The following is a 12,876-nucleotide window of genomic DNA, read 5'->3' on the forward strand; positions in this document are numbered from 1 at the left end:
AGATAGAGGAGAAATGTTAGAAATACTTGTTGTGTTGGAGATCAAAAGTCACAGAGTATTCAGGACTGAAAGGGGGTGTTGATCTACCGTGGTGTGCGGGTGTAATTTTCGGCTTTGCTCTAATTCTGTTTTCACAGAGATCTCTGAGGATGTGGGGAAGACCCTTTTGTCATCGGACAGTGCAGAGCACAGTGGAGACCCCAAGCCCGCTCCAGCTGATCCTTCAAGTGCTGCCCGGGAGGACTCTGGCTTCCTGTGCTGGAAGAAGGGCTGCAGCCAGGTGTTCAAGAGCTCAGCAGCCCTGCAGACACACTTCAACGACGTCCATGCCAAGCGGCCTCAGCTGCCAGTCTCTGACCGCCACGTCTACAAGTACCGCTGCAACCAGTGCAGCCTGGCCTTCAAAACCATTGAGAAGCTGCAGCTCCATTCCCAGTACCACGTCATCCGGGCAGCCACCATGTGCTGCCTCTGCCAGCGCAGCTTCCGAACCTTCCAGGCCCTGAAGAAGCACCTGGAAACCAGCCACCTGGAGCTGAGTGAGGCTGACATTCAGCAGCTGTACGGTGGTCTCCTGGTCAACGGGGACCTCCTTGCTATGGGTGACCCCTCACTTGCTGAGGACCACACAATAATAGTCGAGGAAGATAAGGAAGAAGAGAGCGACCTGGAAGATAAGCAGAGCCCAACAGGCAGCGATTCGGGGTCGGTGCAAGAGGACTCTGGTTCAGAACCAAAAAGGGCCTTACCCTTCAGGAAGGGCCCTAACTTCACTATGGAGAAATTTCTAGATCCATCTCGTCCATACAAGTGCACAGTCTGCAAGGAGTCCTTCACGCAGAAGAACATTCTCCTGGTACATTACAATTCCGTTTCTCATCTGCATAAACTGAAACGAGCCCTCCAAGAGTCTGCTACTGGGCAACCTGAGCCTACCAGCAGCCCAGACAACAAACCTTTCAAGTGTAACACCTGCAACGTGGCCTACAGCCAGAGCTCGACTCTGGAGATCCACATGAGGTCTGTCCTGCACCAGACCAAGGCTCGCGCAGCCAAGCTGGAGGCGGCTGGCGGCAGCAGCAGCGGAGCTGGCAACAGCAGCAGCAGCAGCAGCCTCTCCCTGGGCTCATCCACACCGAGCCCTGTGAGTGTCAGCAACAGCAATGCCTTTGCAACCACCAGCACGAGCACTTCAGGCACCACTCCCATTCCCAGCCTACTCAACCAGGTCTCCAGTGACAATGTGGGAATTCCTCCCTTGGGTAACGCTGTAAGCACTAACATCTCCTCCCCTGCAGAGCCCAAAGAGGTGAACCGCAAGAAGCTGGCAGACATGATTGCATCCAGGCAGCAGCAGCAGCAGCAGCAGCAGCAGCAGCAGCAACAAGCTCAAACCTTGGCACAGGCACAGGTCCAGGCCCACCTGCAGCAGGAGCTGCAGCAGCAAGCTGCTCTCCTGCAGTCCCAGCTCTTCAACCCAGCACTTTTGCCGCACTTTCCAATGACCACTGAGACCCTTCTGCAGCTGCAGCAGCAGCAGCATCTTCTGTTCCCATTCTACATCCCCAGTGCTGAGTTCCAGCTCAATCCAGAAGTCAGCTTGCCTGTCACTAGTGGTGCACTGACATTGACTGGGACGGGTCCAAGTTTGCTGGAGGACCTGAAGGCACAAGTTCAGCTCCCTCAGCAGAGCCATCCACAGCTCTTGCAGCAGCAGCAAGGTCAGCTGTCCTTGTCACAACCCCACTCCGTCCTATTACAGCAGAGCCAGCACCCAGAGAAGAAGAATAAATCTATAGTGAAGGAGAAAGATAAAGAAACCCCACGGGAAAGGGAAAGCGCAGAGAGGGGAGACAGCGTAACACTGAAGGAGTCTCTTCCTGATAACTTAAAGCCCAAAGAGAAGAAGGACTTTGTACCAGGCAGCAGTTCAGAGCCCTCCATACTGCCCCCAAGGATTGCTTCCGACGCGAGGGGCAACGCCACCAAAGCCTTGCTGGAAAACTTTGGCTTTGAGCTCGTCATTCAGTACAATGAGAACAAGCAGAAGGGGCAGAAGAAAAATGGGAAGACAGAGCAAGGTGAGAGCTTGGAAAAGCTGGAGTGCGATACATGCGGCAAGTTCTTCTCAAACATCCTCATCCTGAAGAGCCACCAAGAGCACGTTCACCAACATTACTTTCCCTTTAAGCAGTTAGAGAGGTTCGCCAAACAATACAGAGAACACTACGACAAACTGTACCCGCTGCGGCCGCAGACCCCGGAGCCCCCGCCGCCGCCGCCGCCGCCCCCTCCGCTCCCTGCAGCCCCTCCGCAGCCGGCTGCTGCTCCTGCCATCCCCACCTCTGCCCCCCCCATCACCTCTCCCACCATCGCCCCAGCCCAGCCGTCTGTGCCGCTCACCCAGCTCTCCATGCCTATGGAGCTCCCCATCTTCTCACCACTCATGATGCAAACCATGCCCCTGCAGACATTACCAGCGCAGCTGCCGCCTCAGCTGGGCCCCGTAGACCCCCTGCCCGCCGACTTGGCCCAGTTGTACCAGCATCAACTCAACCCCAGCCTTCTCCAGCAGCAGCAGAACAAGAGGCCACGCACACGGATCACCGATGACCAGCTCAGAGTCCTTCGGCAGTACTTTGACATTAACAATTCCCCCAGTGAGGAACAGATCAAAGAGATGGCAGACAAATCTGGATTGCCCCAGAAAGTGATCAAGCACTGGTTCAGAAACACCCTGTTCAAGGAGCGCCAACGCAACAAGGACTCCCCGTACAACTTCAGCAACCCTCCCATTACCAGTCTGGAAGAGCTGAAGATAGACTCACGGCCTCCTTCTCCAGAGCCTCAAAAGCAGGAGTACTGGGGAAGCAAGCGGTCCTCTCGGACACGTTTTACTGACTACCAACTCAGAGTCCTGCAAGACTTCTTTGATGCCAATGCTTACCCAAAGGATGATGAATTTGAGCAGCTTTCTAACTTGCTGAACCTCCCAACACGTGTTATAGTGGTGTGGTTTCAGAATGCCCGTCAGAAAGCTAGGAAAAACTATGAGAATCAGGGAGAAGGCAAAGACGGGGAGCGACGGGAGCTCACAAACGACCGGTACATTAGGACAAGCAACTTGAACTACCAGTGCAAGAAGTGCAGTCTGGTCTTTCAGCGCATTTTTGATCTCATTAAACACCAGAAAAAGCTTTGTTACAAAGATGAGGATGAGGATGGACAGGATGATAGCCAGAACGAAGACTCTATGGATGCAATAGAGCTATTGACTCCAACCAGTTCCTCCTGCAGCACCCCGATGCCCTCACAAGCTTACAGCACACCTACATCTTCAGCCAATGCGACCTCCTCAGCTCTTCTGCAGCTCACGGCAGAGGCAGACGACTCCTCCACCTTTAGTTCTAAAGCAGAAGCTACAGATGAGAAACCAAAGCAGTCTGAACCTCCAAGTACACAGCAAAACCAAACCCAAGAGAAGCAAGTGCAACCAAAGCAAGAGCCTCAGCAGCAACAGGACCAAGGAGAACAAAAGACAAGTTCAGCACACCAAAAGATTTCACAGTTATCCTCCCCCTCTTCGCTGCAACAGCCACCTCCTCCTCAGCCCCCTCAGTGCTCCTTGTCACAGTCAAGTCCAAGTCCATCTCAGCTCTCACACCTCTCCCTCAAACCCATTCACACATCCACCCCTCAGCAGCTGGCAAACCTACCTCCTCAGCTAATCCCATACCAGTGTGACCAGTGTAAACTGGCATTTCCTTCCTTTGAGCATTGGCAAGAGCATCAGCAGCTCCATTTCCTGAGTGCACAGAACCAGTTTATCCACCCCCCATTCCTGGACAGAACACTGGATATGCCATTCATGCTTTTTGATCCCAGTAATCCACTACTGGCAAGCCAGCTGCTGTCTGGAACGTTACCACAGATTCCAGCAAGCTCAGCCACCTCACCATCTACTCCAACATCCACCATGAACACGCTGAAGAGAAAGCTGGAGGAAAAGGCCAGTGCAAGCCCTGGAGAGAATGACAGTGGGACTGGGGGAGAAGAACCCCAAAGGGATAAGCGTCTAAGGACAACCATTACCCCTGAGCAGCTGGAAATCCTGTACCAGAAGTACTTGCTCGACTCCAACCCCACACGGAAGATGCTGGATCACATTGCACATGAAGTGGGCTTGAAGAAGCGCGTGGTACAGGTTTGGTTCCAGAACACCCGTGCACGAGAGAGGAAGGGGCAGTTCAGAGCTGTGGGGCCTGCCCAAGCCCACAGACGGTGTCCCTTCTGCCGAGCTCTCTTTAAAGCAAAGACAGCTCTGGAAGCTCATATCCGATCCCGTCACTGGCACGAGGCCAAGCGAGCTGGGTACAACCTGACGCTGTCTGCGATGCTTCTGGACTGCGACGGGGGGCTCCAGATGAAAGGAGACATCTTTGATGGAGCCAGCTTCTCCCACATGCCACCAACTAGCAGCGATGGACAGAGCGTTCCTCTCTCCCCGGTGAACAAGAGTATGGAACTGTCACCTAGAACCCTGCTGAGTCCATCTTCCATTAAGGTGGAAGGGGTTGAAGACTTTGAGAGTCCCTCCATGTCCTCAGTCAATCTGAACTTTGACCAGACAAAGCTGGACAACGATGACTGCTCTTCCGTCAATACTGCAATCACAGACACTACCACAGGAGATGAAGGGAACGCAGACAACGACAGTGCAACAGGGATTGCAACCGAAGCCAAATCCACATCAGGACCCAGCGAAGGTCTGACTAAAGCAGCCATGATAGCCATGTCTGAATATGAAGATCGTCTGTCTTCTGGCCTGGTCAGCCCAGCTCCCAGCTTCTACAGCAAAGAGTACGACAATGAAGGTACCGTGGACTATAGTGAAACCTCCAGCCTTGCAGACCCCTGCTCTCCCAGCCCTGGTGCAAGTGGTTCAGCCAGCAAGTCTGGTGAAAGCGGGGACCGGCCTGGGCAGAAACGCTTTCGCACTCAGATGACTAATCTCCAGCTCAAGGTTCTTAAGTCATGCTTTAATGACTACAGGACACCGACCATGCTGGAGTGTGAGGTCCTGGGCAATGACATTGGACTGCCAAAGAGAGTTGTTCAGGTCTGGTTCCAGAATGCGAGGGCAAAAGAGAAGAAGTCAAAACTCAGCATGGCCAAGCATTTTGGTATAAACCAAACAAGTTACGAGGGACCCAAAACAGAGTGCACTTTGTGTGGCATCAAGTACAGCGCTCGGCTGTCTGTACGTGACCATATCTTCTCTCAACAGCATATCTCCAAAGTTAAAGAAACCATTGGAAGTCAATTGGATAAGGAAAAGGAGTATTTTGACCCAGCTACCGTACGTCAGTTGATGGCTCAGCAGGAGCTGGACCGAATCAAAAAAGCCAACGAGGTTCTTGGTCTGGCAGCTCAACAGCAAGGCATGTTTGACAACACGCCCCTGCAAGCTCTGAACCTTCCTGCTGCGTACCCAGCACTACAGGGCATCCCTCCAGTCTTGCTCCCAGGCCTCAACAGCCCATCCTTACCTGGCTTCACTCCATCCAACACAGGTGGGTACGGGTGTTACCCTGCTTAGGCACTTGACCCTTACCTTCACTCGGCACATACCCAGCACAAGGAGTTGTTCCCTCAGGAATGAGTGATAACAGGATTCTTGGCCTGTTAGTTCAGCATGTTGACTTTATAGCAAAAAAGCAGTAGGTATTTTATCTAATTCCTGAACTCAGGAAGTATTATAGAAAGTCTGAAGTATCTAGACATGCTGCATATCCCTGTGTAGAAATCCTGAAGCTCCTTCAAGGAATTGGAATATAGAAGATTTATCCAATGGAACAGAAGGACTAACGTGCTGAATACTGCTCATTATTCCTTTTGACATTCAGTTTATGTGGTGCCATCCCAAGCGTTCAAAAATCCAAACTGTTTCTAGGGAAAGGTGTGGTGTGCATGGTAGCACTGGTGACAGATGCCCAGAGCATCTTTATGTGTCCCTGAGGTGACCTCTGGGACAAATCCCAATGCAGCTGAGGATCAGTTTTTAGTAATGGCTGGGTATGACCTGAAAGCACGTCCTCAGCAAAAACGTCCTCATGTCACCCTTCTCACCACAGATCTTGTTTCAGAGCACTCGGCCAGAAGCATCTCTTTGGTAAATCATATCATCACCCAGTTGCAGGTTGCTCTGCTGCACTGTTTGCTTAGTGCCCCAAGTTTATAACAAAAACTGAAATTGCTTTTTTGCACTTCAGTCCATATTGTTGCTTTTATTTTTCTCCAAAGCCCAGGATTTGTCCTGGGGAGACAGGACTGTATCTGATGAATCTTAAATGCTGTCAGTGACTGCCTAGACAGGACTGAACTGTTTAGAAAGTCAAACAGTCTGTTTGTGGCCTTTAGATAAAGCTCCAAAGGTCAGGCCATGGCAGCTCCGGGCCTGTCAGAGCAGATAAGGCCATGCATCCAGGAACACTGTGAATTACCTCCTGCTCCTTCACTTGAACCTCTCAGGGATGTTCAGCTGGGAAACATCCATTTCAGTGGTGTCCACATATAGCATGCCCTTATCAGAGATCTCCAGGGCCACTGCGTGGAGCCTCATTCCATACCTGTCCTGTCGTCACAAATCATTCTTGTCCCAGCACCCCATCAGGAGCAGACAGGGGTTTCAGAAGGGTTTGGGTCAGCCATGGCTGAGCCCTCCCAGCTGCAGCCACCCTCCTTGAGGCCCTCTTGCAGCTCCTTGGCAGTACAACCTAAAATAAAAGTCACCACGCCTCCACGGCTGGTCCCAGGCGCCGCCACTGCTCCTGCCTAGGCTGGGCTCTGAGGAGCCCCTGCCACAGTGGTGGGACTCTTTGATACAGACTGGTCGGGTTTTGCTCCTGGGTTTTACGGCACGTTCCTGCTCAGGAGCTGGGGAATGTACAGGGCTGTGCCATCAGGATACTGGAGCTTTATTTTGGTTTTTTTTTTTTCCCAAATGGCATCACGGGAGTTGCCAAGCAAAACGTTCCTCTTCAGGAGCATATTTGCCAGCTGCAGCAGCCATGACTGATGGAGGTGACTCCAGGAGCCACACTCCTCTCGCTCCCAGCCACTGTGAGAGCAGAAATTGGCACCAGGGACAGTGTTGGTAGTGGCTATTCCTCTTGTCGGGAAGAAGGACAAGCTTCACATTCCACCATTAATCTATCTCCTCATTGAGGAAGCATCCCTACACTTGTAATTCCACCCAAAACATGATGCTTATACCCAGGGGAGATGTCTGAACACCACATATACTCTGGAATTGCTCAGAAGCTGAGCATCCAGAGCCCCTGGCATTAGAGGGAAGGATGGATGGACAGGAGGGAGTCAGGGACAAAAGAGAGGAGAGAGGAGAGAGAGGAGAGAGAGGAGAGAGGAGAGAGGAGAGAGGAGAGAGGAGAGAGGAGAGAGGAGAGAGGAGAGGAGAGGAGAGGAGAGGAGAGGAAAGGAAAGGAAAGGAAAGGAAAGGAAAGGAAAGGAAAGGAAAGGAAAGGAAAGGAAAGGAAAGGAAAGGAAAGGAAAGGAAAGGAAAGGAAAGGAAAGGAAAGGAAAGGAAAGGAAAGGAAAGGAAAGGAAAGGAAAGGAAAGGAAAGGAAAGGAAAGGAAAGGAAAGGAAAGGAAAGGAAAGGAAAGGAAAGGAAAGGAAAGGGAAAGGGAAAGGAAAGGAAAGGAGAAAGGAAAGGAAAGGAAAGGAAAGGAAAGGAAAGGAAAGGAAAGGAAAGGAAAGGAAAGGAAAGGAAAGGAAAGGAAAGGAAAGGAAAGGAAAGGAAAAAGGAAAGGAAAGGAAAAAGGAAAGGAGGAAGGAAGGAAGCTAGCTTTGTGGATTCATGAACATCAGCTTAATACGGACAAAATAAATTAGGTTTAGCCTGTTCAGTCTCCAGTTGCCATAACCAGGGCTTCCCAGTGAAGAGTCCTACAAGATGAGCAGTGTTGAGCATTCTCACCCTTTGGCATAGCGCCATCCTGCCTCTGGAGTCCTTTGGCCCAAGGACCTGTTAGAGCAGATGCTGACACGAGTGTTAATCGTTTGGGAATTTCAGAGGAGTCAGGAGAACATCAGCTGTGCTGGGCACCCTGGGTGCTGGGAGTGTCCCCATCACCCATCACGTGGTCGGTGCCACTGGGCAGCGCGGCCAAGGCAGTGGGGGCTGAGGGCACATGTCCCCACCATGCGGGGCCTGTGAGTGGGACTGGAGCCGTTTTCCAGAGGGAGTGGCAGCAGGGATGGGCTCTCTGACCTGTGCTGCGGCAACGCCTCAGCTCAGGCGGGTGGCTGCCCTCATACAGAGGAGATGGAGGCTCCAGGTTGTGGGGTGGACTGGGGTCACCCTCCTCATGCTTTTTGCCTGCCCAGCTCAAAGTGACTTTTTACCTCTCTCTCTCCCTCTTGCAGCTTTAACTTCTCCCAAACCCAACCTGATGGGCCTGCCCAGCACAAGCGTCCCTTCACCTGGCCTCCCCACCTCTGGATTACCAAATAAGCAGCCCCCGGCCGCACTGAGCTCACCCACCCCAGCACAAGCCACGGCGGCCGTGGTCCCGCAGCAGCCACCAGCTACGACCCCGCAGCCGCAGCCTCAGCAGCCACCCCCCGCACAGCGCAAGGAGAAGGAGAACGAGAAGGCAAAAGAGAAGGAGAAGGCACCCAAGGGGAAGGGGGACACCCTGCCAGGGCCCAAGAAGGAAAAGGGGGAGGCACCGGCAGGCACGCTGGCGGCCCCCGCTGCCCACCATGGAGTACGCGGTGGAGCCTGCCCAGCTCCAGGCGCTGCAGGCCGCCCTGAATTCGGACCCCACCACCTTGCTGACCAGCCAGTTCCTTCCTTACTTCGTCCCCGGCTTTTCCCCCTACTATGCCCCACAGATCCCTGGCGCCCTGCAGAGCGGGTACCTGCAGCCTATGTATGGGATGGAGGGGCTGTTCCCCTACAGCCCTGCACTGTCACAGGCGCTGCTGGGGCTGTCTCCTGGCTCACTGCTGCAGCAGTACCAGCAATACCAGCAGAGTCTGCAGGAGGCATTGCAGCAGCAGCAGCGACAGCAGCAGCAGCAACAGCAGCAGCAGCAACAGCAGCAGCAGCAGCAGCAGCAGCAGCAGCAGAAACCGCAGCAGCCCAAAGGAAGCCAAACCCCCGTCCCCACGGGGGCTGCCACCCCGGACAAAGACCCTGCCAAAGAACCCCCCAAGCAAGAAGAGCAGAAGAACGCACCCCGCGAGGTGTCCCCCCTCCTGCCCAAACCCCAAGAAGAGCCTGAAGCGGAAGGCAAGGGCGCGGACTCGCTCTGCGACCCTTTCATTGTCCCAAAGGTGCAGTACAAGCTGGTCTGCCGCAAGTGCCAGGCGTGCTTCGGCGACCAGGAGGCGGCCAGCGACCACCTGAAGTCCCTCTGCTTCTTCGGCCAGTCTGTGGCGAACCTGCATGAGATGGTGCTTCACGTGCCCACGGGCAGCGGCCAGGGCAGCGGCTCGTACCAGTGCGTGGCGTGCGAGAGCACGGTGTGTGGGGACGAAGCCCTCAGTCAGCATCTCGAGTCAGCCCCGCACAAACATCGAACAATCACAAGAGCAGCAAGAAACGCCAAAGAGCACCCCAGTCTATTACCTCACTCTGCCTGCCCCCCCGACCCCAGCACCGCATCTACCTCGCAGTCGGCCGCTCACTCAAACGACAGCCCCCCGCCCCCCCCGGCCCCCCCCGGCTTCCCCCCACGCCTCCAGAAAGCCCTGGCCCCCGGCAGCCCCGCGCGCCCCGCCAGGGCAGCCGCCGCCGCCGCCCTTCCCTCCTCTCTCCTCATCTTCAACGGTTACCTCAAGTTCATGCAGCACCTCAGGGGTTCAGCCCTCGATGCCAACAGACGACTATTCGGAGGAGTCTGACACGGATCTTAGCCAAAAGTCAGATGGACCGGCGAGCCCGGCGGAGGGGCCCCAGGACCCCGGCTGCCCTAAGGACAGTGGTCTAGCTAGCATAGGAATGGACACCTTCAGATTGTAAGCTTTGAAGATGAACAATGAAAATGAATTTAAATAAAAAAAGTTAATAACAAACCAATTTCAAAAATAGACTAACTGCAATTCCAAAGCTTCTAACCAAAAAAAAAAAAAAAAGAAAAAAGGAAAAAAGAAAAAGCGTGGGTTGTTTTCCCATATAACGATGCCGGTGGGTTTTACATTTCTTTTTTCCTTTCCTTTTAATAAAATAAAACTTAAAAAAATAATAAAAAAAAAAATCTGTTACATTTGTCCTCTGGAAGGTACTGTTGGTCTGGGAGACGAAGGCCGTGCTGCCTCCTCGCGCCTGCGGAGCTCGCACCCCTGTACATTGCCCCATCTGATCCCCCGTTGATAGCACAGCAGAGCCCGGCAGCGCTGTATGGGAAAGCAGCCCACCTGGAGACAGTTTTAAATTTCTTGCTATCTTAGCATTCAGATACCAATGGCTTGCTAAAAGAAAAAAGAAATGTAATGTCTTTTTATTCTCAGGTCAATCGCTCACACTTTGTTCTGTTTTCAGAATCATTGTTTTATATATATATATATATATATATACATATATATATAATTTCTTTTGTTTGTTTTGGGGCTTTTATTTTGGTTTGGTTTTGTTCCAGAAAAGGATTTTTTTGTTGTTGTTGTTTTTTGGTTTTTTTTTTTTTTTGGGTGGGGGGGGAGGGGTTTTGTTAATTTAAAATGGGCAGAAAGTATTCAAGAGAAAAACAATGTGAACTGCTTTAGCTTTTCGGGGATTTTAAGGGTAGTTTTTCTGCTGAAGCCAATTCCAAGGGGAAAAGTTAAGCACTCCCACTTTTCAGAAAAAAAAAAAAAAAACACAACAAAGAGTGTTGAGGACTTGGAGCTTAAAAAAATAAGTTTTAAAACAACTGACTTTCTGTATTTATGATAGATATGACCATTTTTGGTGTTGAGTAGATTGTTGCATTGGAAATGAACTGAAGCAGTATGGTAGATTTAAAAGAAAAAACCCTTTTGTGTACATTTAGCTTTTGTATGGTCCAGCTGACGGCTTCTCATTTGATGTTGTCTTGTTCATTCCTAGACAGATAGATTGCGATCCATCGACTCGCCTGAGCTTTTCTCCCCTTTGTACCTTTATCCCCGTCCCCATCCTGTAATCTTCCACTTATGGTCGCTACCTTCATTTCTTAGAGGGTGGTTGCATAATTATTTTATAAAAACTAAAGAAAGAAGTTCAAAGGGTTTTGGGGGTCAGTAGGATCCCTTGCAGAATATTTTTTGTTGGGGGTTTGAAACTTTTTAAGGCATATACATGCGATTTACCTATGTCTGTTACCCTTGTGCACTTATTTTATTCTCATTTTCCATTTCTCTTTTTTTCTTCTCTTTTTCTTCCCCTATTCCTTTACTCATTTTGTAAATGCTTCAAAGACTCTGTTCCTGACCTCTGAGCATCGGTTCTGTTTGTGTAATTAGGCTGCACTCTGTTCCTTCTTTTGAAAAAAAAAAAAAAGGTTTTGTTACATTTTTTTCTCTAAAGAAAATTCATGCTTTAAATAAAATCCAAAGACATACCCTTCACCACTGGTGCAGAATGAGCAAAAAGGATTCTTTTTACTTGAGAATTTGTTTCTGATTTAAACAAACAAGTCTAAGTTTAAATAAAGAATAAAAAAACGTACCCAGGTTGTTATCTGTGCTTCTTCTGCAAGCAGAGAGACAACTCTTAGTGAGCACCCAGTGCACCCCAGGCAGGTTTCTATTTTCCAAGCTCTCCGTGGCAGCACCGGGTGCCAGGCTCAGGGAGGCCCAGAGCCCCCCGGCCCCCCAGCCCACACGCACCTCAACTGGCCCAGACTTTGAAAGGAAAACTTTATGCTGCTAAAATGTAGATTTTGGAGACTTAGCTACTTTGCTGTTCCCTTCCATAACCAAATGCCAACAGAAACAACCTCTTTCCACCGTGTTTCCTCTGCCCGAAAGCACGAGAGCCTTCTGCCCACCATCATCATCCTCCTCCTGCTTCAAAAGGGAACTTCGAAGACTGTGAACGCAGGTTCCTCCCGCTGCCTCCAGCTGCTCCTCCCCGGGCCGAAGCCACTCGCCACCTCCGTGAGAGACTGGAGCACCTGAGTGCGGGTTCGGTTTCTAGCAGGACGCTTATATTTTTATGGAGTTTTGGTTTTAGTTTGACGAAAGACTAGATGCTGAACTGTTGTACATATTTCTGACTAGGCTAATGCACAGTGCAAATTCCTTTTTTAATTGTTTTTTAAGTAGTTGATACTAAAGCGCGAACCACCGGATGTTCCTCCCGGGACCCAGCTGTAGCATAAGGTGTCAAAAACAGAACCACGTACCCATGGAGCGTTTGCTGTTTTAACAAACTGTTTTCTTTAACAGAAGTTCTTGTATTTCTCCCTGTGTTTGAGATGAACATTTTTTAAATTCTAAAGTTGTACAGTTTTTTTTTCCATTATTTTATCTTGTTTGTAATTCTATGAAATATATATATATATATATATTTTTGCCATTTAACTGTTGTATGTTACTCTGTCTGTATCATATAGAATTTTTTTTGTTTTGTTTTGTTTTGGATTCTCTCTGTGATGCCAGTTCCCAGTTTAACACAGGCTTTATCTGTCCAATTCTGCAAGGTCTCTTTTGGAAATCCTTTTCTTATGTCTTGTTTTGTTTTGTTTTTTTAATTATATTGCTTGGTCATAGTGCAATTTCTCTCTCCTCCTTCCCCCTCCTCCTTCCCACCCACTAAAAGGTTTTATAAATTCATTTCCTTGTATTTTTTCTAAATGTTTCTAGAGACTCTTTCAGTGCGAGGTTGCCTC

The 12,876-nt window shown here is 50.6% G+C and overlaps 1 protein-coding gene across 1 annotated transcript in view; it reads left to right on the top strand.

The window, feature by feature from the left end:
• Positions 1-10,891, top strand: part of ZFHX3 (zinc finger homeobox 3) — a 126,066-nt gene extending 115,175 nt beyond the window's left edge. The window contains 4 exon segments of the mRNA XM_068203275.1: positions 138-5,573; positions 8,447-8,771; positions 8,773-9,738; positions 9,740-10,891. Of these exon segments, the coding sequence (XP_068059376.1) occupies positions 138-5,573; positions 8,447-8,771; positions 8,773-9,738; positions 9,740-10,049 (7,037 nt within the window). The 3' untranslated portion in view covers positions 10,050-10,891.
• The last annotated feature ends 1,985 nt before the right edge of the window (positions 10,892-12,876 follow it).

This window comes from Anomalospiza imberbis, chromosome 12 (assembly GCF_031753505.1).
Source record: "Anomalospiza imberbis isolate Cuckoo-Finch-1a 21T00152 chromosome 12, ASM3175350v1, whole genome shotgun sequence".
Lineage (NCBI taxonomy): Eukaryota > Metazoa > Chordata > Aves > Passeriformes > Viduidae > Anomalospiza > Anomalospiza imberbis.